The sequence below is a fragment of the Stegostoma tigrinum genome, chromosome 26 (genome assembly GCF_030684315.1).
Source record: "Stegostoma tigrinum isolate sSteTig4 chromosome 26, sSteTig4.hap1, whole genome shotgun sequence".
In the NCBI taxonomy this organism is placed as follows: domain Eukaryota; kingdom Metazoa; phylum Chordata; class Chondrichthyes; order Orectolobiformes; family Stegostomatidae; genus Stegostoma; species Stegostoma tigrinum.
The window spans coordinates 14,856,610-14,881,964 of NC_081379.1; the positions used below are offsets into that span (position 1 = coordinate 14,856,610).

The window sequence follows — 25,355 nt, forward strand, 5'->3', positions numbered from 1 at the left end:
GACACCCATTTCATGCATCAGAACAGGGTGCATCTCAGGGCTCCTAGTTTGCTCTCTTCACTCTTGCTCCATGATGACTGATGCTTACAGCATGGCTATCTTGCACCTTATTCAGAACTTACATGGCCTTATAATATTTCTATTGCTTTTCAGCTGGCAAAAACTGGCAGCTTGTCACGTTTGACAGCAATGATCAGTAAAGGGAATGGACATGTTCCTGTACGGTGCCATGCTACATCAACGTTAACTGACAATAACTACCACTAAAGGTGGGCTAATCCCAAATTCCTACAATATCCTTGAACGTTACGATATTTCAAGTGCTCATCCAAATTTTTTTTTTAAAAAGGTTGTAAGGCTTCCAGCTTCTATTACATTCCCAGGCAGTGCATTCCTAATTCCCAGCACCCTCTGAGTGAAAATGTATTTTTTCAGATCCCCTCTGAATTTCCTACCACTTGCCCTAAAACCACGCACCCTCGCGAGTGACCTCTCAATCATGGTGAATGCTGTTCCTACTCATGCTGTCCATAGCCCTCACATCTTAAACAGCTGAGTCTTGGCCTCCTCAGTCTTTATGTTCTAAAGAAAAGAATTCAAGCTGTGGCGATATTACACTTTAAGAGGTGCATTTTGTTCCGGTCTTTTTTTGAAAATGAAGAAGGTTGAGACAGATGCAGAGCAGTCTGCTCCAAAGCCAATTAAGTAAAAGGCTTGAGGGACCTTGGGTTTTTTAAAAAATAAAGTTGAAACAATGGAAACAGCCTGAATGGGTGTGATCAAGTTCCTACATCATCAGGTAATTTTTTTTTAGTTTATAACCTTCAGTAGCAGTTGCTGAGATTTTGAAGCTGGTTGTGGAAGCTCTTATTCCTCTCTCTGTTACAGCTAAAAGTTGGCGGTTCTAATCCTGCTGCTAGAATTGCATGTAAGACAATCTATTTCACTGAATTTGCCTTTGCTAAAGGTGTGTTTGGGAAGTTACGACATTGGAAGTGTTAATTAGTAGTAGATATATAGTATATTGTTTTGTTGAGCATTTTGGTAGGCATCGGACATGCACCAGCCTCACCACGTCATGACACATCTATGACTCATTTAGAATATAATACACAACTTCAACACTACATTTTGGACTGCATGAATACTTTTCATGGCAATGTAACTGGCAGGCCACTGTGTTCAGGGGCACTTCCATCTCATGCATCAGAACAGAGTGGCCTGACAGTCACATTGCCATGAAAATAGTTTGCTCTCTTCACACTCACTCAAATGATGACTGATACACATAAACCATTTTATTTTTATTTTGTTTGTATTTTAATTATAGTGTGTGGATGAAGTGTGTTTTGTTTCATGCCTGACCAACCGAATTGCATCCGGAACACTTCTTACACTTACCTTTAAAATTAGGGGTCTGAGTTACCTTGTTAATAATGTTTTGAGGGGGTTTGGTTTGGTCTGGTCCACAACAAAGCCTATCTCATCTCTGCTTATAGCTCAATTGCTCCTTCCCAGGCAATATCCTGGCAAACTTCTCCTGTACAACCCATCACGTGCCCCCCAATCCCCGAGTGCTATCATATCCTTCATGTGGGGAGGTGACCAGAACTGCACGCAGTACTTCAGCTCCGGCCTGACCAACTCACCGTACAACTCCAACATTACCTCCTTGTTCTTATACTCTATGCCACAACTGATGAAAGCAAGAGTCCCATATGCCTTCTTAACAATCCAATTTATGTGTTTTGCCAACTTCAGGGACCTAATAATAATTACTCCAGGATCCCTCTGCAGTGTAAAAATAGTGAAGTCTTACGAAAACAATACAAGGCACTGGTTAAACCATACCTAGAAAACTAAACAGCTTTTGTCTCCTTATCTAAGGAAAGGTACATCTGGCATTAGAAGCAGTTCAGAGATACTTCCATAGTTTATGGATGGATTTTCTTATGAGGAGAGGTTGAGTACCTTGGACCTGTACTCACTGGAGTTTAGAAGAATGAGCAAAGACCTTGAAGCATATAAGATTGTTAGGGACTTGACAGCATAGATGCAGAAAGGTTGTCACCACTCACGGGAGGGCCTAGGACCAGAAGGTATAATCTCAGATTAAGAGGTGACTCATTTAAAATGGAGATGGAGGAATTTTTTGAACCACAAAAGGCGAGACGATGCTGGGTCATTAAGCATATTGATGGCTGATGTACAGATTTTTAAGAGTGAAAGGGAATCAAGGGTTATGGAAAAAACAGGCAAGTGAAGATGATCAGTTCAGCCATGATCTCACAATGGCAGAACAGATTGGATGGGCTAAATAGTCTGCTTCTGCTCCGACGTTTACAGTCACAGTTAGTCAAAAGGACAGTGTTTAGTCTCAGTCCAAAGTTTTGGTTATCGTCAGTCAGCAGCTTGGGGTGTTCAGAAACAGGGGTTCCATCCAATTACAATCCGGAGTTGGACACAGCCAGCACTGCAGCTTTAATGCAACCAGTCTAGCAATTAATGGCAAGTCAATTAGGAGCTGCACACAGATCATCCAGTGGTCTGGTCACTCATCAGCTGGATCTGTCCTTCTAAAGCCTGATCCTGTTCACTGAAAGTCAAGTGGGTTATAGGGGGCAGTATATCTTGATAGTTGGCATGACTAAACTGCAGACCCAGGAATCAGGGGGCAATGCTGAGAGATGATCGAGCTGGGCTAGGATTTAAATGAAATTTAAGAACTGATGGGGTCAACAAAGAATGCAAAGAAAAACGAAAAAAGGTTTACAGCCATCTAAAATTAACAGCCTGAACCTGCAACTCTCTGCCAAACTTGCAACCTGTGCTGCCAAAGTACAAGTACGCAATGTAAATAAACAAAGAATGACTACCACCACAGTTGGAATGGAGGGCGTGTTTCCTTTTCTGTCTGAAGATGTGGGTTCAACTTGTGAGCAATGTGAGGCCCTCCAAGGGGCAGTTGCATTAGCCAGATACTTACACTGCTAAGAACTCTGTACCATAGAATTCTGCATGTGAAATGCATGCAGTGACAAATTATGTCAAAAGCAAATTTCTGCGGTCACACAATCAATCCTAGCGAACTTGAAAGGCGCCCAAGGGTAAACAGGAAAAAAAAATTCACAGCTTAATAAGGATCACATGATATCATTAACTATGAAAGGCAGAATTAACTTTGCTTGTCCTAGGAAATGGCAATGGATTAAATGTATGATAAAGGCAAACGGTAAGTAACAGAATGCAGCTAAAATGGTTTCGGTGTGATTTAACCCTTTAGAGACAATGCTGCTAAACAACTAGAACTGCTAGAGAATAAGGGGTTTCTGTTGACAAAATCAATACTGCCAACTTTAGCAACACTACCAAAACCAGATTAATTGGGTAGTTATCTTTTTATTGTTTGTGGATTCAAGTGAAAAATGGTCACTGCAGTTGTATTATATACAGCTACAAGATATCACATGTTTGTTGTATGAAATAACTCAGTTCCTCTTTATTCCTATCTTTTCAACTGACAGATGACATTCGTGCAATTCCTCAACATAAAAAAGGTAATTTTACATGAAATGACTGCTCCCAGTGTTCTTTATGACAACTTTCATTAATATAGCATTTAACGTAATCAAGTCAAAAGAAGCATCAAACTAAAACATGACAACTAGCCGTGTAAGCAGTTATTAGGACAGATTACCAAATCTTAGGAGTGACTGAAAGGAGTAAAGAGGGGTTTCGGGAATTTTAGGGCCTTGCAAGTCCACGACTTTACTACCAGTTGAGGAGTGAAAACTGTGCATGTGTAGAAGGCATGAATTTGAGGAGAACAGATATTTGAGATTTACCAGGCTTGAGAAGATTTAAAAAAGGGAACATTTAGAAGTTTGGAAGAAGAATGGCAAACAGAAACATGTTCAGATATCTGTTTTTAAAAAAGGAATACCTAACAATTCAACAAAACAATTTGAAAATTGAACAATCTGTTACAGCTATTCATTAATCACACTAAATTGCATGGAACTTACCAAGTTGCAGTGCACCCTTTATCTGATCTAATCCAGATTTTCTTTCCGCTTCATTCCGAAATCGTCTGCGAATCGTAGGGAAAACTTTAGTTTCCCAGGCTTTGACTAAAAGTGCATAGTGATCCTCCTGTGAAAAGACAATATAAGACATGTCAGAAATCAGGCATAAATAGTTTTTCAAAAAGCGTTCTCAATTAATAGGAGAAAATGATGATAAATGAAAAAATATTTTGATTACTCATTGAAAATTATCTTTTTTGTGTTTTGTAAATATTTCTTATTCAATATATTGATGTTCATGTCTCAAGTCCCATAATAAAGAAAATGTACAGGATGAAAGATAGGTATATGATAGCTCGTCATAAAGATGACTCGATGATCATTTATAATTGATGTGCTCTCCAGAAAAATTAATGGGAATATCTGCAGTGCAATCTCATCAGTTCCCCTGAAAATTACTACACCAACTGCGACTGAAATATTCATGAAATCAAGGAATCCCAACTGTGCAGGAAGAGGTCATTCGGTCCATCAAGTCTGTACTGACTCTCTGAAGAGTTTCTCACCCAAGCCTGTGTCCCTATCCTATTCCCATAACCTACATTTTCCGTGGCTAATGCACCTACCCAGGACATCCCTGGACAATACGGGGCAATGTATCATGGCCAATCCATCTAACCTGCACATTTTTGGTCTGTGGGAGGAAACCAAAGCACCCGGTGGAAACCCATGCAGACATGGGGAGAACATGCAAACTCCACACTGACAGTCACCCAAAGCTGGAATCAAATCTGGGTCCCTGGCACTTCGAGACAACAGTGCTAACTATTGAGCCACCATGCTACTGTACTGGGGAGCACAAAGATCTAATTATGGCTGCTTTGAATTCATTTTGTGGGATATGGGCATCATTAGCTGGCCAGCATTTATCATCTGTCCTGTGTGTAGCCCTTGAGATGATGATGGCGAGCTGTCTTCTTAAACAGATACAGTCCATGTTCTGTTGGGTGACCCACGTCATTTGGGAGGGAATTCCAGGATTTTGACCCTGTAACAAATGAAGGAATGGTGTTATTTATCCAAGCCAAGGTGACGCATGGCATGGAGGGAAGCTTGAAGGTGGTGACACTCCCATGTATCTGCTGCCCTGTCCTTCCAGGTGGAAGTGGTCGTGGACTTAAAAGGTGCTGTCTCAATCTTTGGTGAACTTCTGCTGTACATCTTGTAGATAGTATACACAGTGCTATTGAACATCAGATGCTTGTGGACTTAATGTCAATCAAGCAGGCTTTGTCCTGGATTGTGTCAAGGTTCTTGAGTGTTGTTGCACACTCCCGAGTCGTGCCTTAGACATGGTAGATAGGCTTTAGGAAGTCAGGAGGGAGTTACTAGTCGCAGTAATCCTACGGTCTGATCTGCTCTTGTAGCCATCATGCTTGTGGTGAATCCAGTTGAATTGCTGGTCAATGGTAAACCCCAAGATGCTGATAGTGGGGGGATTCAATGAACGTCAAGGGGCGGAGGTTAGATTGTGTCTCATTGGTAAATGGTCAAACCTGGCATTTGTGAGGTGCAAATGTTATGGTGTCTATCAATAATATGATAACTGCAGGGACTGTCGGCCCATTGCTTATGAATTTCCAAATTCTCAGAAAGGAAAAGGGACAGAACTAGTACAATGAGAAAGACAACATAAATCTTGCTCATTATTAACTTTTAAGTTGTCAAGCGCTTACTCTTGGAACATCATCATCGTCATCGTCATCACTTTCATCATCGGCTACTGGTGACGGATGACAGTACGGACCAGATATCAAAAGGTTTTCGTAGCTCAATTCTACTTTGTAATGGCAAGAGGCATCACTGTCATATTCTGTAAATAAGAGGAGAATGTCACATGAGACACATTTGCAGCTCATCATCCTTCCACCAAATAGTGTTCTTTACAGCTTGTGAAATTTCTGATCCATTCTAAATCACTATAGATCTTGCTAAAAGCAAAATGTACAGACGTTGGAAGTCTGAAGTGAATAAAGAAAATGTTGAAGATACTGAGCAGGTCTAGCAGCAGCAGCGGCGAGAGAGAGAAACAGGGTTAATATTTCAGGTCAAAGACCTGAATTCTTATTCTAATCTTGTCAAGGTTAAGGGTTTTTGGAAGGAATCAAGATACATAATTACACATAATTCAAACATACACAACGTCATATGTTTGACATAGTTGCTTGCAAAACTGACTTTTTTTTAAAAAAGCATCTGAGCTATCATTTGTTTAAAATCTAATAAATCCCAATAACAATTATTAACCGAGCTCAACTTCTTTTTCCTAAATAGAGATGAATGCTTTTGAATTTTCACATGTTTAGAAAGATCAGTATAGCCCAGCTAGTGGTCAGAAATGCAAGGTTAAAATCATTGCATCTCTAAAAAGTGTTAATTCAGTGATTTCAAGTTTTTATTATTTTTCTTTTCAGGATCTAGCTTCTATGATGCTGACTACAAATATATGTCATCTTACATGTTTTTGTTTATCGACTGTTCGAGAATTTGCATTTATATAGAACCTTTCATGACAGAACATTCCAAAGCACTTTGCAACTTATGACACATTGCCTCTATTGCAAAGATGCAGCAGCTAATTTGCATTCAGCAAGGTCTCAATCAGATCATCTATTTTATGATGGTTGAAATGTAAGTGCTGATGAAAACACTCATTGATCAGTAGCTTGAAAAGTAGTCTGATTATAGAGGCCGCTACTTTCTAGAGATGGGCAGTTAAGTATTTAGAGAATGGGCTTCCTGTATGTTCACCTGAGCATATGAAAGCTGCCACTGAACCATACAGCAAATCTAAAATACAAGAGAAGCCAAGTAATCGAGACTGAAAGGGATAAAAATGACAGAACAACATAGCAGCAAGATGCAACTAATTGTCTTTAAATGAGAAATGCTACTTACGCTGTTGTGCTGCAGCAGTAGCTGCAATTCGACAGGGAGGACCATGGGATGCAGTATCAGAAGCCACACTAGCACCAGCATCATTGTCACTGTCAGAGGCCATGGCAAATGGTAAAGCCTCAAAATTGGCACTGATTTCCTCCGCTAGATCAATGCAGAGATCAGCCGCATTCCTGTGTGCCTGGCCTTCTGCATAAGCAAAAGGACGACATCCAAAGTTTGCACGGACTTTAGTATTCTATTAAAAAGCAGACAGAAACAAGTAAAAGTCAAGGATCTGCTGTACATGATTAGAAATAACTAGAGACACAATTTGCATTATTTCTGAGTCTTGATGGGAGTTCGGAACCTCCATCATGGAATCCAGATAGACCTCTCAAGAGCCAAAACGTGTTCTGAAGAAGAGACATTGGATTTGAAATGTTAACTGTTTTCTATCCACAGATGCTGCCAGATTGCTGAGTTTCTCCAGCAGTTTCTATTTTTGTTTCAGATTTCCAGCACCACACTTTTTTCTGTTTTTGTTTTCATTTTCAATTACTTCATTGTGTCAATTTAAAAGTAAAAATATTGTATTTAAATAAAAACCAAAAGAACTGCGGATGCTGTAAATCAGAAACAAAAACAAAGTTGCTGGAAAACCTCAGCAGGTCTGGCAGCATCTGCGGAGGAGAAAACAGAGTTAACATTTCGGGTCCCGTGACCCTCAGTTCTGAGGAAAGGTCACCGGACTTGAAACGTTAACTAAAAATATTGCATTTATCTGGAACCTTTTACAATCTCAAAGCCTAAAGCACTACATAGCCAACAATATGATCCTGAAGTGGAATCAAGGCTGTTGCAAGGAAACAGAGCAGCTAATCTGCACATAACACAGACCCACAGACAGCAATTTGTAACTAATTAAACAAACAAATTACCTTTTTCTGAATGTGAACAACTGGCCACATTCCACCAGACACATCTTCTAGAAATGGGTTTAGCCGCTGCCCACAATATGTGAAATATACTCTGCCTTTTGATGGTTGTCCTGGCGGTGGTGGCGTTCCATCACTTCTCTCCCAACCAATTCCTGCCACATCACCTAGAGGATGATAAGGAGGGAGGCATGGAAACGTGTATGCTTTATAACTATCCTAACTTTTAACTTTAATGGTCTTTCATTTAAAAGAATGGATACTGTTTCTGTTATAGTTGAGTCAATTTATTTTGTGGGAAAGTTCACATCTAATGCGCTTGTTGAGTGTAGCATCAACCAACTATTCCTACATCAAGGCATTTAAAACAGGCACAATTTACACTTCTGATTGGTTAGATATGTTGGGGAGGATCCCTTTATTCATGAGTGAGACAATGATTGCATTTATCATTGAGTCCATACATGGGTGAATTGTTGGAAATAGCTGCTCTATAATCTCCAAAAATTAGAAAGGTCACTTGGAGAAGATACCAGAACTGCTAGCAGCTGTAAAATCACCATCCAACAAATTAGCACTTTTATGAAAGAAGTTTTCTATAAAGGTAATAATAACTTCAGTTGAAGTATCAAAGCACAGGAAGTCACATTAAATGGTCAAATGCTTGAGAAAACTCTCCTGAAGGAATAAACGTGGTACAAGGTGTGCAAAAGGTGGTTAAAACTAACAATAAGCAAGCTTCCTTGATACATAAGCTTAGAAGTGTAGGTGCAAACCCTATGCTGATTCTAACAGGACTAATTTCCATTACTAGCTTGTAACAGTATGATATAAAAGTGACTAAGAACTACGTCAGTAATATGGTATACACAACTTCAATGTTTGTTACCAGGCAAAGAATATTTTAAAAATATTTCCTCCATTTATCCTATAGAAACCCAGCACGCCCAAAATTAATTGATGCCCGATCCACTTGTGTCATTACTTTAGGAGCCATTCCAAATTTTGTCAACACAAGTGGTTTCTTGATAAACACAATTCCATGTCAATTAACCTGAACTGACCAGGCAATTACATATTGCAGGTCAAAGTCCCAAGAAATCACACTGAAAGGTCAGGAAACCATAATTAATAAGCTATAACTTTAAGGTTTTAGGCACTGATTTTATGGATAAAGTGCTCTTTAGAAGCATTGGCAGGACTCAAACAAACTGTGTACCAGAGGACAGATAGTTGCTCGATTGGGTCCCCAACATGGGGAAATTAAGATCCAAAGATGACAGCCAATCTTGTCATTTGTGGCAAAACTTTAATGTTACTGGGGACTTGAAGAAATAAAGGGGCAGAATCCATGTTGGCATTACTATAAATAGCTCAGTGATCTTTACGAAGAAAAGTTGGCCAGGGCAAACTTATATCTGGAGATAAGAGCAGCAACAGGTGATCTAATTGAAATATACAAGATCCTGATAGGTGTTTAAAGTGTAGACAGAGACAGAATGTCTTCTCTTATAGGAGAAAATGGAACCATTTTGACACTTTTTAAAAACTAAGGGTGAACCACTTGAAACAGATTAGGTGAAATTTTGTTCCTCAAATGGTGTAGGTCTTTGGATTTATGCTTCCTCATCTTTTCAGGCCAGCATTCGTGAATGTTTTTAAGGTGGAGGTAGCTAGATTCTTGGTACGCAAAAGACTGAAAGGATATCAGGGGTAGGCAGGAATAGGGATTGGAGGTTACAATTTGATGAGCCTTATTGAATGACAGATTGAGTTTAACTGGTTGAACAATCCTCTCCTATTTTCAACATTCGTATGAAAGGAAAATTTTGGTTAAGTATGTTGGAAAGACTGTGACCGAGGCCAGAGGTAGGACTGTATTTAGACATTTCTAGACCAACAATTCTTTTAGTTGTTTTTGGTCAACTACGATGGTTAAGAGAATGAACAATTTACCAGTTTAACAAGTTTCAGGATGACATCACGTCTGCTCTGCCATTTGATCATGGCTGATATGTTTCTCAACTACATTTTCCTACCTTCTCTCCATAACCATTGATGATGCCCTTACTAATCAAGAACCTACACATCCTAATGACCTGGCACCTACACCCTTCTGCAATGGCAGTTACAACACAGGTTTACATTATGGAACAACGCTCAGCACTTTTAACATAGTAAAACATTCCAAGATATTTCACAGGATCAAAGTTAATACTGAGCCATGGATGACAAAAAAATGGTAAAAGATGCATACTTTGAACAAAACCTAGAGAATTAGTTTGGTTAAAGGAGGAAATTTCAAGGTGTATGACTGAAGCGGCTGAAAGGCACAACCAAAAATGAAAAATCAAAATGCGCAACAGGCCAGGGTTGAAGATTGCCTCGACCCTCCCTATTTCCTGAATAACTAAAAGGATGGAGATTTTTAAATGAAAAAAATTGATAGATTGCAAACTAAAATTGGAAACTAGGCCAGTAACCTCACTGGTGAGGATTGAACAGGACTTGATATATGGTACAGTACACATACCAGGAATGAGTTAAAGTTTATGGTGGCTGCAAGGGAAGCAGCCAGACAGATGAGTAACAAAAGTATGAATGAGGATTTCAACAGCAGATAGGGTGATGCAGTAGCAGCTGTAATTGCATGATGAATCTAGGCATTAATTGTATGGGCAGAATATCAAATCAGAAGCTCATAATAACGTAAACTAGGACAGCTAAGTTGCCAAGTCAGGTTTAGTCTTAAAGAGTGGGACGATTGGTGCTTACGGAAGAGGGTTTGTGGGAGGGACCAAAGACAACAGTAGAAGTCTTTCCAATATTCAGCTGGAAGAAATTTCTGCTCACTGGAGGTCAAATAAGCAGTGTAATTAATCAGAGGAAATAGAGGGAGTCAAAGAGTGATAGAACAGAATGTTGGCAACTTACTTGTGGAATCACACACCAGCTTGGATAATATCACCCAGGGAGATTTGATGAAAAAATGGAGAGGGGCCTTGGTCACTGCTAGGGTGACTTCAAATGCCATAGTGCAGGAATACGATGTAAACACAGTGGACAGGAACCTCTTGCTATGAATGGAGTACTAGAATGTAATTAAGGATGGAGTGCAATTCCACACAGCTGAAGAGAGATAAGAATTCAGCTCATCACAAATAATTGAAAAGGTCATGAAAGGTATAAGACCTTCTACATAACAAAGATTGTAACTTAGGTCAGTTTGCCGCCCTGATTGAAAAAAAACAAAAATGTTAACATAAATGTGCTGAGAGAAAAAAAAATCAATAGATTTCTGTGTGACATAACAGAATGCAACAAACTCAAGCAATTCTGAAATTTGGACATCTTTGGAAAGATATCCCAAAGAAAGTAAATCAATCTACACAAAACTGTTGCTAATTACCAGGTGATAGGGTGACATCTAATCGAACACTCTTCCACTGCAGCAGACTGGATCCATTATAATGTACAGCTCTCCCATTACTGCGAAGAGAAAAATAAATGAACACACAGCTGCTCCTATTTGTCCTAAAAGCATCATCCTAAATTTTTACATTTAAGTAAAAATTAAGAGCCCATGGCACAAAAATGTGCTAACGCGTGGATTTGGTACAGAAGTATGAAGGAGACCTTATCACAAGATTCACAAAATGTGACAAAATTCAGGATTTCAACCACAATATTAAAGGGAGTGCATCAAGCAGAAACTAGGTTAATGTTTTCAATGAATCACAGAGTTATCACATTTTGTATTCTGTCCAGTTATCTTGAGGGCTTTCTTGATAAAAGTCAAAAGACAAAAAGCATTTATCCAATCCTTGTTTGGGAGAAGGACCTTTCTAAAATCCAGATTTCCTGCTGTCTCCAAAAGCTATTCTCATTTACCTGCACTAATTTCATGCTCTTTTATATTCTCTAAATAATCATCCAGTGTACTGCGACACAACACTGATGACTAGTGGCAAAGTGTTACACATCTTTAAATTTATCATGTGAAAGGAGATTTTTCTAACTTCTTTTTATATACCTAGCGCTTACCCTCACACCATACTGGCTTGTCTTCAATTTATCTACTGATGGAAACAATGCACATTAACATGAAAGATGACCAAAGAGTGGCCCATTAATTTACAAGTCACTCCTCTTTGAAACAAAAAAATATTTTCTAATCAGACGACAAGCAAAACTCAACTGCAGTTAAATTGTGCTCTCCCTGGTGTCTGAACACTAATTGCAAGACAGCAAATTTTAGGCACCTACTTATGAAAGAGACACGTTCCAACAGGATTTGTCCAAGCTCCATCCCTTTTTTCAGCCTCTGTAGCAAATCCAAATGACACGATTGGGCCACTGTCATCATCTGTGTCTCCATAGGAAACAATCTCTAATTCCCAATAAAATGATGGTGCCTTAGAAGAATACAAACAGCATTAACTATAAGTACTTGCACACATACGAGCATTTAGTGATTAAACAGGGAGAATACAGATGCATTTCTTAAGCAGATATAATTTTTTTTTATAAAAGGGTGAGTAAGATGACTATTTACTAAAAATTACAGAAGAGAGCAAAATCATGGAAATAGATTAGCTTTTGGAGGAATAAGGTAGAAGTGCCCAATCAATTTTGTGCACAGATGGCAAAAATATAGCTTCTGCCTGATTTCCAGCAGATTATGATTGACTGCAAAGTGTTCAAAATACAGGGAATGATACCAGGTTTGCAGAAAACCTTAGACCACATCTGGAGTTGGAGACAACCTGCACTGCTACCAAAAAAATCAGAGTCAACTCTCGGCAGTATGGAACAACAGAAAATGGTGGTGGTTCAAAGCAGGTTAGACAACATTTGTAAAAGAAAAATGTTAACATTCATGTGGAAGTCATTAAAACAAAGGCTTAATTCTGACAAATGCCCCACCAAGTACTTGAAACTGTCTTTCACTTTCAGATGTTGACAGTCCTACAATAAATAAAACAAACAAACAAACTAGTTGTCAATAACTTGATGTTTACTTCCATTTACTTTTTCTTGTGTTTTCCCAGGCTGTTTAAAGCTGATTACCCCAGTTGTTTCAGTAACTGTCAACCAATTCATTCAATTTCATTTCTCATGTCACCAACTGGACATGAAGATTTTTTACTAGTTTATTGATTCAGAATAGAAGAAAGGTACAATCAATGCAACAGAATGTATTTATTCTAATATCCATCCTTTTCACGATGTCAAACACCTACCTGTACAGGTATCTGAGATGTGGCATAGATGAATGTCCCACGAGGCAAGCCCCCTCCTGCACTTGGATCAGCTAAGAACGTCACAGCAGTAAGATAGGAGGAAAACATGCACGCACGCACCGGAGGGAAGACACGAGAAGGACACCAGGTAATTTCTTTTGGCTGGAACAACAACGGGGGAAATTAACGCTTTCAAATTAATTTTAAAAATCTATTTTCAAAAAATATAACAGAAAAAACGTTCTTTAAACCCTACAAGACTAAATGATGCCCAATCAAGTGAACACCCAACAAGCTAGATAAAGTATGTTTATGATTAGGATAAGCTTCCCCATGGCCTTGAAAGTGAAAACATTATCTGGTATTGTATGTAATGATACATGTTTGAAGATCTTAGTTTCAATTCTGCATATATAGTGAGCTGCTGATTTAAGTAAAAATATCAAGTGATTTTGTGGATCTTTGGCTTGGGAGGAGGAGGTAAGGAAAAGTGAGCAAAATTGTTTCTCCTGGCCATTATTCAGTGACTGTGCTGGAAAATGTGTCTCTCAAATGTCCAAAAAGAACAGAATTAGGCTCATGCAGTTGAACAGTTTCTTTACACTCACTGGTAGAGCTTATGCATGAAGAAAGGCACTAGGGTGAGGCACTGGACAATGTCCAGATTCCCAATAAGTATTAGCATCTTCAGAAGACAGGGGAGAAAACTGGCAAAAAGTTCACCTCCAAATTATTTCCTTATATTTTCTTTACTGAATTACATTGATTCAGCTGCCTCTCAAACCACTAGCATCCACCTGAAAGGAGAAAAGGTATCACTGAGCAAATAACCCATGGCTACCCTGTGCACTTCCTTGTTACTGTTAATAAGGGAGCATGGTCAAATAGTAGGAAGTGGTGCAGTTCCATGATGATCTTTGTGGGGCATAAATAGGAAACAGAGATATGGACAAAAAAAATTATCCAAACATTAAAAAAATCACTAAAATGCACTGTGAAATGAAATGTTATTTGGAACATGTTTTAACCTACATACACACAGAGGAAAGATACTTTTAAGACTCTGAACAAAAGTTTCAAAAAATAGGCAGAGGAGACTTTCAGGGACTACAGGATAAACACAGACTGTTCCTGGAGTCACACTATCTCAACATAGTGTAATGAATTTGTTCCGATTTAAAAGATTGTTGTCCAACAGCTAAACTTCTTATACAGAGATGCTGAAACAATGCTATCGCTAATGGAGGAATCTTGAACTAGAAGATGTATTTACAGAACAAAGGGGCACTCATTTTAAAACTGAGTTGCATTATCCTCTCAAAGGGTAATGATTTATGGAATTCTCGTTCCCAGGGAGTTTTGGAGGCTAAACTGCAAAGCTTTTCAGCAGATTTTTGAAACATCAGGGAGCGGAGGGCTATGTTGCGCAGATGTCATGAAAAAGACTTGAGGCCAGGGACAGAATCAGCCTTCATTTGTTGAATGGCAGGGAAGGCTTGAGAGACTGATTACCTACTCCTGCTCCTATTTCGTAGTTCTTATTGACATAATTTTGGAAATTAGTCAACAATATTACTGAATGGAATCTGAATTTTTAAAAACTTTTCAAACTTCATGAGACCAATCTGTAACAAAATCAGACAGTAGTCTAGCAGTGGAGTTTTGGTGATGTGCTTGACCTGCATTAAATGGATTGTTATGGTGGAGTGGATTTGAAAGGAAAGAAACAATTGATTAGCACACATGTTTTTAGCTGGTTACCTATAGCCAGAATTAGTAATCTCCTACAAGATTTAAAGTAAAAAGTTGACAGGATGCAGAAAGAATACTTCCATAGACTAATTTGTCTTTCTCAGGGAAGTAGACCAAATGTGTGTACATTGATGTGGCTTTGTTTCTTGCAGTACTATTACCTGTCTCCTGTCAGACTGCAGTGGGGGTGGTGGGGGACGAGCACAGTCCCGGTATAACATTCTCAGTCTTTCACATTGAGCCTCTACCACCACCAACCGTTCACCTGAAAACAAGAGCATATTTTCCTTTTTCAAAAGGAAAAGGATTTACAAGGCACAGAAATATGCAAACTGTACAGTACCTTGAATCGCCACTTCTAATCAGACTCGCTGAAGATACAGAGTATTATTGTACTCTGCCCTGAGCTCATAAATAAAATGGCTATTTTAAACTTTGGCCCAAAAATGTGACCAAATCCCCAAATGGCAAAGGAAGGAAACAGTTCAATTTTGAAACTTGAAAGCAATATCTTCATTATGATGGCACTTGGGAGCTACTAAACCAAACACTTTAATGGGAGCAAAAGTTGATTACAAATGATAAACATATACGAGTAATTAAGAGACAATTGTTGAAATTCAGCTGAAGTACTGTGTAAAGTTCAGGGTATCACATTACAGAAAAGATGTGAATGCATTGGAGAGTATGCAGTAGCAATTTACAAGTATGGTTCCAGGAATGAGAAGCTTCAGTAATGCGAATAGATTGAAGAAGTTGAGACTGTTCTCCATGGAGACATGGTAGCTGAAAGGAGATTTGACAGAGATTTTCAAAATTATGAGCAGGCTGTACAGAGTAGATAGGGAAAAGCTGTTTTTGTTTCTAAAAGAAAAATGATTGAGAGGGCATAAACTTAAAGTAATGTGCAAACAAAGCAAGGGTAATGTAACAAAAAATATTTTCACAGTGAGTATTTAGGGTATGAAATACACTGCTTGAAAATGTGATGGAGGCAGGCTTGCAGGGATAGGGGGAAAAGGTAGGAGATTAGTACTAGGTAATGGAATTGGTGCACATATGATGGGCTAAATGGTCCACCATTACCATAACAATTCTGAGATTCTGAATTACAAGGAAATAAATGCACCAGAATATTCAGATGTCATGTGTCAGGAGAACAAAGGTCAAGCAATTCACACAGTTACAAGTTAGTAATCTGATTTAGAATCATAGAATGGTTACAGCACAGGAGGTGGCCCATCACACACACGCAGCACTCTGCAAAAATTTAGTTAGCCCCACAATTCTACATTTTTGCCGTCATCCTTAAATTTTTACTGTGTCAGACAGTAACCCAATTTCCAATTCAAAGTCATGACTGAATTCCATCATACCCTGTGTTCAAATTTTAATCAAACATTTATTCAGATTTCAGTTATCTTTGTGCATATAGTATTGGTTGGTAGGACTAACTTTATACAGTTGCTCCATGCCAATTGTATGCTGAGGATATTGGCAAGGCCTATACATTCCTAAAGAAACAAAGTCTGAATCTATTACATATTATTGTAACTTAGAACAGCTAACGTACCTGGACTGCACTCCTGTGCCACAAGGTTCAGAACCTCCACAGCTGCTGGACACTGCTGAATGAACTCCTCACAGAACAAACTATCCTCCAGTAACTGGGCCATCACTAAGCATGCTCTGTAAAGGCAGTAGAGGTTTATCAATTATTTAAACAAAAGTAAGTTACAATGTTACTTGTTGCTGGCCTTAATGGATAACGTAAATCCTTCAACTAATGAACTCTGTTCTCACAAACAGAAATATTTTACAACAAAGAAAATGGTGCAATTACCAAATATGGTTTCAGGATAACATTTGGTCACAGATTTTGTTCCTGAGTTTCAAATTGCCTATTTCCTCAATTTCATACCATTTAAAGCAGCATATCTCATTAGGGCAGTTGGAGGTCCTGTGTCACAACAGCATACGTTTAGATCAAAAGTCATGTACCCTGAAGCAGAACTGTAATTAGAACTGTCAACAGGAAGTTATTTGGAATAATGTGCCACCAAAAACAGTTTGTAAACATAATGGTGAACAAAAAGCACAAATCCAGCATGCTTTGATCTCTGATGGACACAATACGAGAAGAGCAGTTAGCCCCTTCAGATAGCTGAGGGACAGTTATAAATGGTTTCAGGACACTCATTCTCCTCAATTATATGGATAGGTTTACTTCAGTGTTTAAGTAAGGACCAATGATTGATCAAATTATTTCTTGTTAATAGTCAAAACTGGCTGAACCGTCTCATTGGTACGAACTGGGGTTAACATACGAGAGATGAACTATCCTTCAAATGACCTAATATCAAATTCTGACACAGACAAATGCGGGCAATTACACGTGTGCTCATTCAGGAACACGCATGCGCGTGATCAGTCCCAGTCATACACCCCCACCCCACCCCATTTCTCCCTCCTCCTTCAGGCCACACCCCCACGCCAAAATGTGCAGATGTGATTTAAAGCAGAACAAAAAGTGTCAGCAAATGCAGCCATAATATTATCTGAAGTTTACAAGTTATTGAGGTTTTGACACAGTATCAGGGGCATGCTTGTCACAGACATGAATCTTTACAGATACTTCTGCAAAATCTTTTAAGACAGACACAAGCCTTAAGAAATCTGACTTGACAGGTGGCATTCTGATCAAACTCTACACAATCGTAGGGTCCAAAATCAAGTCTAGGTCCATAATATCAAACTTACTAAGCTACTGAATACATTGAACAGTCATTTAAAAGATCACAAAGTTACACTCTAGCCAACCAATATTCACGGCAAAAGTGTTGAAATGTAATCTTCACTTGCAAATTATGTTTCCCAGTAGCCCACGAGAAAGAAACCTTGCAGATCATATGACAAATTCTTACAAGAAAAATAACCTAACACATTCCAGGAGCAGAGTAAAACCAAAGGCAAAGGTATGACCTCATCCAGATTACATTACCTAGTTCTTATTTCCGCAACAAGTCGTACCACTGCCATTACAGGGGTGGAGCCATCACCAATTGCGGGGAGTGAGGTCAGAATTGAGAGACTCCCTTCTTGTGGAAGCAACATGGACTGAACTGCCTGGACCACTTTTTCCGTGATGGACAGCTTATGTAGAGGCAAGGCCTAAAATGTACATAGAAGATAAAAAGACAACAGTTCAGGTACAACTGTTAAACCATTATAATTTGCATTACAGTTATTTAAACAGCTAACCCATCAACTTTTTACAGGCTCCGTTTCCCCGTTTTCTTCCCCATGTCACTTCTCCTAGTTCTTGACAGCGCACCACGATCTGCAACTAAAATAGCAGGAAACTAATGAAATTCATCAAACATCCACCTTCTGAATTAGCTTGTTGCTAAAAATAGTTATTAGCTATGTGGCAAATCTTCAGCTGAAAGAAAGTCTTGCTTCTCTGCGGCCACTAATTGGAAGCCACTGGAAAGTAACAGAGATAATGCTTGGAATCCTAACACTTATGAGGAGAAGTATGTTATTCAGTCCATTGAGTCTACTCTGCTATTCAATGAGATCACAGTTAATCTGACAAACTTCTGCTCTTAGGTCTTGTGGTTCCAAGCATTATATCCAGTGCAAAGCATCTCTCGTGATGAACTTCCAGGTGCCTTCCGATTGACTTGGAGACATATTGATTTCACGGGTTAATGTAGCGACCAAACAGTGGTAAGACTATGGTTTCAACTGAGAATCCTAGAGATTTAGGGAGGATTGAGGACTAGACTTATTCAAAATTGCAGGGAAACAGAAATTGTTCAATTACTTTACTGCACAAATTTTCAAAGGAATTATATATAGAGTTTACCAACATGAAACGTTACCCTTTAGTCCAACTTGTACACGCCTACCAGATAACCTAAATGAATCTAGTCCCATTTGCCAGCATCTGGCCCATATTCCTCTAAGCCATTCCTTTACATATACCCATCCAGATGCCTTTTAAAATGTTGTAATTGTACCAGCCTCCACCACTTCCTCTGGCAGTTTATTATTTTTAATTGTTTACTTCGTCGTTGATTAAGTTTAAAACTCTTTGGAAGGACATAGGGAGAGGGACAGAGGGGAAGGGAGGGAGAGAAGTCTCGAACAGAATTACCACCTGATCTTCCAATAACATTGTTTGTGAAACTATTTCGTACTCATCCAAGCAAATGAGATGGAGAGGATTGAAGAACATTCCCAGCAACATAGCTGACAGTGCTCAGCATAGACAAGTGGTGGATGATAATTCTGACAAAATACCAAGAACTTGAAATGCAAGACATAAATACAGAATATCATGCGGTCTGCCAATTCAGCGTGCCAGTGATTTACAACTAGCAGATAGCTAGCACCACACAAATACAACTGATGAGTTATTACAGTTGTTGATAAAACACAGTACAATAATGAACAGATTACTTTAGATCAATATTTCTGTAAAATTTAAATGCATTTCAATACAGCAGCAGCCACTTTCCATGATATTCTAAACAACAAACCTCACATCGTGGGGTAGACAGTCTTGATATTGGAACAGTCACTGTGTCCGACGCTTTGGAAGCCTTTCGAAAATCAGATAAGGGAAGTCGGACTGTGGCAATACCTTCTTGTTCATTAATAGAAGTCACCACTCCAATGCTTCCGGATATGCCCTTCCCTGAAACCTAAAGAAAAATATAAACTTGTGTTTGAAGTATATTTTTAGCAATGAAGTAAAATAAAAATATAGTCTTCCCTCCTGTCAGGAATAGAAATGATATGCAGTACAGAAATAAGTCACAACACCATTATTGATGTCAACAATGATCCTCAAACAAGCACAAATTAAAATTAGCAACCTTATTCCAACATATTTTGCCAAATCATTTTTCTTCAAAGCAACCGGAGGCCTTGAAATCCTTTGAACATATTCTGCCTTTCAATCAGATCATAGCTAATTTAAATCACTACCTTATTACTTGCCTTGATACCATATCCCTTAACGCACTTCATTTACCTATGTAATCTAATGTTAAAAGTCCACCTACTTTCTGTCTCAATCACTAACTCAAAGTTAATTTTACAGCCTTAAAATTGGGGGCATTTTTGATCCGATTGCGGTTCTAAATTTCTTACATTTCTTGCATCCATGCTCCTTCATTTTGAACACCTCAACTACTGGAGACGAAAGAAACTGCTTCTATCCATACACTCCCATTCTTACATTTCTTTAAAAATCATACATTATATTACCTTGCAATCAGTGTCACTCAAATAAAATTTTCCAAGTCTTTCTTTGCATTCAGATTTACTGAGAGATTGCTTAGTAAAAGGGAACAAATGCTCTGTCATAAGGCTGTACACTGCTATAGCTGAGATTAGTCTTCTATGGTTTCATCGTTATCTTTAAGTTTTTATTATGTGGAACGCTTGTGAAAATGACTTGAATTCTCGACTTTTGTTCCCATAGCTGTAATCGACTGCAGTGTTGCTTTCATTTGCTGTAACCTGCACCCGAATACTACTTCCACCTAGCCTCGGCCCAAGGTCCAATTATTTATGCACAAAACGACCTCACTACGGATGGCCATCACTCACTGATATTATCAGAGCAATGCCTAGAACTGCTTGCAAAGGAAGATCAGGTTTGGATGCATTACCTCCATTAAAATTTAATTTTAATACAAATGTCTTATACAATCGATGCATGAAATAAATATGCAGACGAGTAGAATACCTGTACTTCAGATCCTATTTTAATGGTCTCTTTGAAGCCCCCAAGTGCACAAAGTGCTGCCACCGCCTGCCGTCCAATAGCCTGTAGCTTTGCCAATTTTCTTCCACTGCTACTTCCATTCTCTAGGACACTCTCTGCATATTTACCAAGCTGAGGGATGTACATCAGTGCTCGAGACAGGACCTTATTGACAGAAAACACGATTTCAATAGACATGTAAAAAGGAACCTTACATTTGTAACCTCTTTGAAATAAAAGGCATCCAAATATATTTCATGATTAAGGTATGGAGGAAACCTGGAATGAGATTGTAGATGACGATCATTTAACAATTAGGTGTGCTTTTGAAGTGAACACTCCTGTGAGCAGGAGAGATCGCTGACGGCTGTCACTGACCAAGGATTGGAAGACAATGGCCATGGAAAGTTGGATGTAATCAGGCCTCTTGTAAGAGTTGAATTTTGTGAAATGTACAATAGCCAAGGCCAATGAGGAGCAGGCTGAGAACTTTAAATTTGAGTTGAAGTGACATGAGGCATAGATGAGAATTTCAGCAGTACTGAAGTACAATTAAAGTAATTTAATGTTGCAGACATGGAAATAGCAGTGTTGGTAATGAAGTCTGAGGTGCTTGGGAGATTTTAAGTTTGCAGGAAGAGGAAAGATTATATTCTGGGGCATAGATCTCGTTGCAGCCCAAGAGGATGGAGAATCATCATACTGAGTTGTAAGGTTCTACCCCTTTTGAGCAAGCATACTAGCATACCAGTCATTGTGGAATGAAATCCCTCAGTGAAGAGACAAAGCTAGACATCACTAGCACACAAACGAAATCTGTTCAAAGATAATACTACCAAGGACAATATGAAGATAAGCAATGGGAGAGGATCAAGGATTGAAAATTAGCACTCTGGAGGGGAACGTGTAGACAAGAAAAACTGTCATAAATGAAAACACTTCTAAACATTGACAAACAAACTCCAGAAACACTATGGTAATAGAATGTGATCCTATCCCTTTCCTTTATACCCACTGAGGCTGCATAGAATGATGGCGAAGCCGTTCAGCTCTGAGCGGAGTCTTCCAAAGGTCCCAAAGATTTAGCCAGGCAACAGTGTAATCATTTGTGCCTGTGTGAATCCAAGATTAATAATGCATTTTTAAACGTGACTGGATGTTAATGAATTGGAAACTGAAAATTGAGGATTCAGATTTACAAAATCCTGAAAAAACCCAACAACTCTGCTCTAAAATTAGGAGTCAGAACCACAACAGAAATTTACTGGAACTTATTGTGAGCAAATGTGGGCTGTAGGAGGTGGAGTTACATGAATCTTAGAATTCCAACCATGTGGAAGCAAGCCATTTGGCCCATCAAGTCATCACTGACCTTCTGAAAAGCATCCCACCTACACCATCCCTGGAATCCTGCATTTCTCATGGCTAATTCACCCAGCCTGCACATCCCTGGGCACAATGGGCAATTTGGCACGGCCAATCCACCCAGCCTGCGCATCTTGATACTGTGGGAGGAAACCAGAGCACCTAGAGGAAACTCACGCAGACACAGGGAGATTGTGCAAACTCTACACAGTGAATTGGCTGAAGTTGGAATCGAATTAGAGTCTCTAGGACTGAGGTGCGCCAGTGCCAACCACTGAGTCACTGTGCCACTCTTCCTATACTTAGTCCTACAGAGTTTTTCTGATTCTGCTGAGTCTGTTTCTTTAGCTAACGAAGTCACAATTGTGCAAAACCCATGTTTTCTACTATTTTAAAAATGAACAGCTGAAAAACAAAATTAGAGTCTCATTCTAGCTAGTGTATTAAAACTAAACTACTAAAATATTGAAAATTCTTTACTGGGCTTGCAGATTACAGTTTAGCCTAATGGCTCAGTGAAGCAGAATTTATCAAATATCAATCGGAAACTGCAAAAAATCAATTTCAACTGATCCTTACAAAATGGAAGACGATTAAGATTGACCAATGAGCTCAAAAACATTTCTGTAGATAATCAAAGGCTCATACTGTTCTTCCTCACTGGACATGACTTCCTTGAATTCCTTGCACAAATGCCATAAATCAAATTATTCAAGAGGACTGACTAGCATGAGGATTACCAGTCATTCGTCCAGTGGTCCATTAAACCCAGAAAACAAAACCAGAAATCTTGCTTCAAAAGTAGTTTTAGGTCTTGGCCTCTGCATTTTGTTTTATGTACCTTTTCTGCAGTGGTGGTCCAGATCTGGGCAGTGCTGAACTCAGGAGCCATCAATAAGTTGTGCAGTAGAGCAATCACTTCTGCTGCCATGCTGTTTGCCACATGGCCGCTGATGAACGGTCGGACTGGGTCTGTCCTGCAAGGAGAAGACAGACCAATTCTTGGAACCAAAATTTATGTTTTCATGGCCCCAAAAATTAAAACCAAAAGGAGAATTAAATTAAGTCACATTCCAGTCTTAATATTATTCGAGAAGGGAATCATCATGTTTAAGCATGCCAACGCACTCCTTTTTTAGTAACTTGTCTATTGCTTAAATTCCTATCTAATTCCCACATTGTGTAGAAATAAGTATGCCTCACAAGTACTGTTAAGTATGCCATTCTGGCTCATCCCAGACCAAATATAAACTCAGATTTTTTTTTAAATTTAGGTTTAATTTTTTCTCAGATAACAGAAATGTTGGAGAATGCAAGAGATAGTGAGGGAGATCAATATTAGTAGAGAAAATGGTGCTGGGAAAGTTGATGGGATTGAAAGCAGATAAATCCTGAGGGCCTGATAATCTACGTTCCAGAGTACTTAAGGATGTAAGTTTGCTCGCTGAGCTGGAAGGTTCGTTTTCAGGCGTTTCATCACCACTCGAGGTAACATCATTAGTGAGCCTCCGACGAAGCGCTGGTGTTATGTCCCGCTTTCTATTTATCTGTTTAGGTTTCCATGGGTTGGTGATGTCATTTCCTGCATTCCAACCCAAGGAAACCTAAACAGATAAATAGAAAGCGGGACATAACACCAGCGCTTCATCGGAGGCTCACTGATGATGTTACCTAGAATGGAGACGAAGCGTCTGGGAACGAACCTTCCAGCTCAGCGAGCAAACTTACATCCAGAACCTCAACCTGAGCTACAAATCTTCTCAAAACTCACTAGAGTACTTAAGGCTCTAGAAATAGTGGACGTATTGGTGGTCATCTTTCAGGATTTTACATACTCTGGAACAGTCATTGCAGATTGGAGGATAGTTAATGTCACTCCATATTCAAAAGGGAGGTAGAGAGAAAACAGGGATTTATACGCCACTAAAACTAACATTGGTAGTGGGGAAAATTCTTAAATCCGTTGTCAAGGATTTTATAGTGGAGCATTTAGAAAGCAGAGGCAGGATCAGACAGAGTCAGCATGGATTTATAAAGGAGAAATCATGCTTGACAAATATGTTGGAATTCTATGAAGATGTAACTAGTAGAATTGACAAGGGGGAGCCAGTCAATGTGATGTATTTTGACTTTCTGAAAGCATTTGTCAAAGTCCCATATAGGAGATTATTTTGCAAGATTAAAGCACATAGGATTGGGGCAAGTGTATTGAGATGGACAGAAAATTGATTAGCAGAGAGGAAACAAAGAATAGGAATTAATGGGTCCATTTCAAACCGGCAGGCAATATCTAGTGGGACCCTAGCTATTGACAAGATATATTAACTATTTGGATGAGGCAACAATATGTAACATCTCAAACCTTGCAGATTATACCAAGTTGGGTGGGAGAGTGAGCTGTGCTGAGGATGCAGAGATCCTTCAGCATGATCTCATCAGATCGGGTGAGTGTGCAAATCAATGGCAGACGCAGTACGATTTGGATAAATGTGAGATTACTCACTTTGGAAACAAAAACAAGGTAGCAGATTGCTACCCAAATGGCTGCAAATTGGGACGGGGGAGTGTGCAGCAGGGCCTTTTGTGTCCTTGCGCATCAGTCGCTGAAGCTAAGCATGTAGGCGCAGCAGGCGGTAAAGAAGGCAAATGGTAATGGTATGCTGGCATTCATTGAGAGGGGTTCTGAATACCAGAGCAGGGATATATTGTGGCAGTTATACAGGACCTTGGTGAGGCCACATGTAGAATATTGTGTGCAGTTTTTGTCTTCCTTTCTAAGGAAGGATTCTCTTGCTCTTGAGGAATTGTTCAGAAGGTTTACCAGGCTGATTCTGGGGATGGCAGGACTGACGTATGAGGAGAGAGCGATTAGGTTAGCATTGTTTTTGCTGGAGTTCAGATGAATGATGGGGGAATCTCATGGGGACTTATAAAATTCTATAAGGGCTATTCAGTGGAGATGCAGGGAGGATATTCGTGATGGTGGGTATGTCCAGAACCAGAGTCACAGTCTTAAGATTTGGGGTAGACCATTTAGGATGGACATGAGGAGTCATTTCACCTAGAGTGGTGAGTCTGTGGAATTCATTACCACAGAAGTAGTTAATATCCAAACACGTAATCTATTTAAGGGGCGGCTTGATATTGCACTTGGGGTGAGTGCAGGATTAGGCTTTTGAGATGGACCATCAGCCATGATCGTGATGAATGGCGAAGCTGGCTTGAAGGGCTGATCGACCCCCTTCTGTTCCTATCTTCTATGTTTCTAAAAAGCAATGTACATTTAAAAGCACATTTCACCACCTTAGCATGT

The 25,355-nt window shown here is 39.3% G+C and overlaps 1 protein-coding gene across 6 annotated transcripts in view; it reads right to left on the bottom strand.

Annotated features, from left to right (window-relative positions):
• LOC125464301 (probable E3 ubiquitin-protein ligase HECTD4) overlaps nucleotides 1-25,355 on the bottom strand; it is a 284,911-nt gene that overhangs the window by 53,724 nt on the left and 205,832 nt on the right. For all 6 annotated transcript variants that reach the window (XM_059654988.1, XM_059654987.1, XM_059654990.1 and 3 more), the window contains 13 exons: nucleotides 22,884-23,019; nucleotides 20,660-20,842; nucleotides 19,443-19,607; nucleotides 17,897-18,066; nucleotides 16,469-16,584; nucleotides 15,057-15,160; nucleotides 13,144-13,305; nucleotides 12,167-12,315; nucleotides 11,310-11,389; nucleotides 7,904-8,067; nucleotides 6,984-7,221; nucleotides 5,762-5,898; nucleotides 4,026-4,152 (listed from right to left, as the gene is read on the bottom strand). In XM_059654988.1, coding sequence (XP_059510971.1) covers nucleotides 4,026-4,152; nucleotides 5,762-5,898; nucleotides 6,984-7,221; nucleotides 7,904-8,067; nucleotides 11,310-11,389; nucleotides 12,167-12,315; nucleotides 13,144-13,305; nucleotides 15,057-15,160; nucleotides 16,469-16,584; nucleotides 17,897-18,066; nucleotides 19,443-19,607; nucleotides 20,660-20,842; nucleotides 22,884-23,019 — 1,931 coding nt within the window. The remainder of the gene's footprint in view (nucleotides 1-4,025; nucleotides 4,153-5,761; nucleotides 5,899-6,983; nucleotides 7,222-7,903; nucleotides 8,068-11,309; nucleotides 11,390-12,166; nucleotides 12,316-13,143; nucleotides 13,306-15,056; nucleotides 15,161-16,468; nucleotides 16,585-17,896; nucleotides 18,067-19,442; nucleotides 19,608-20,659; nucleotides 20,843-22,883; nucleotides 23,020-25,355) is intronic.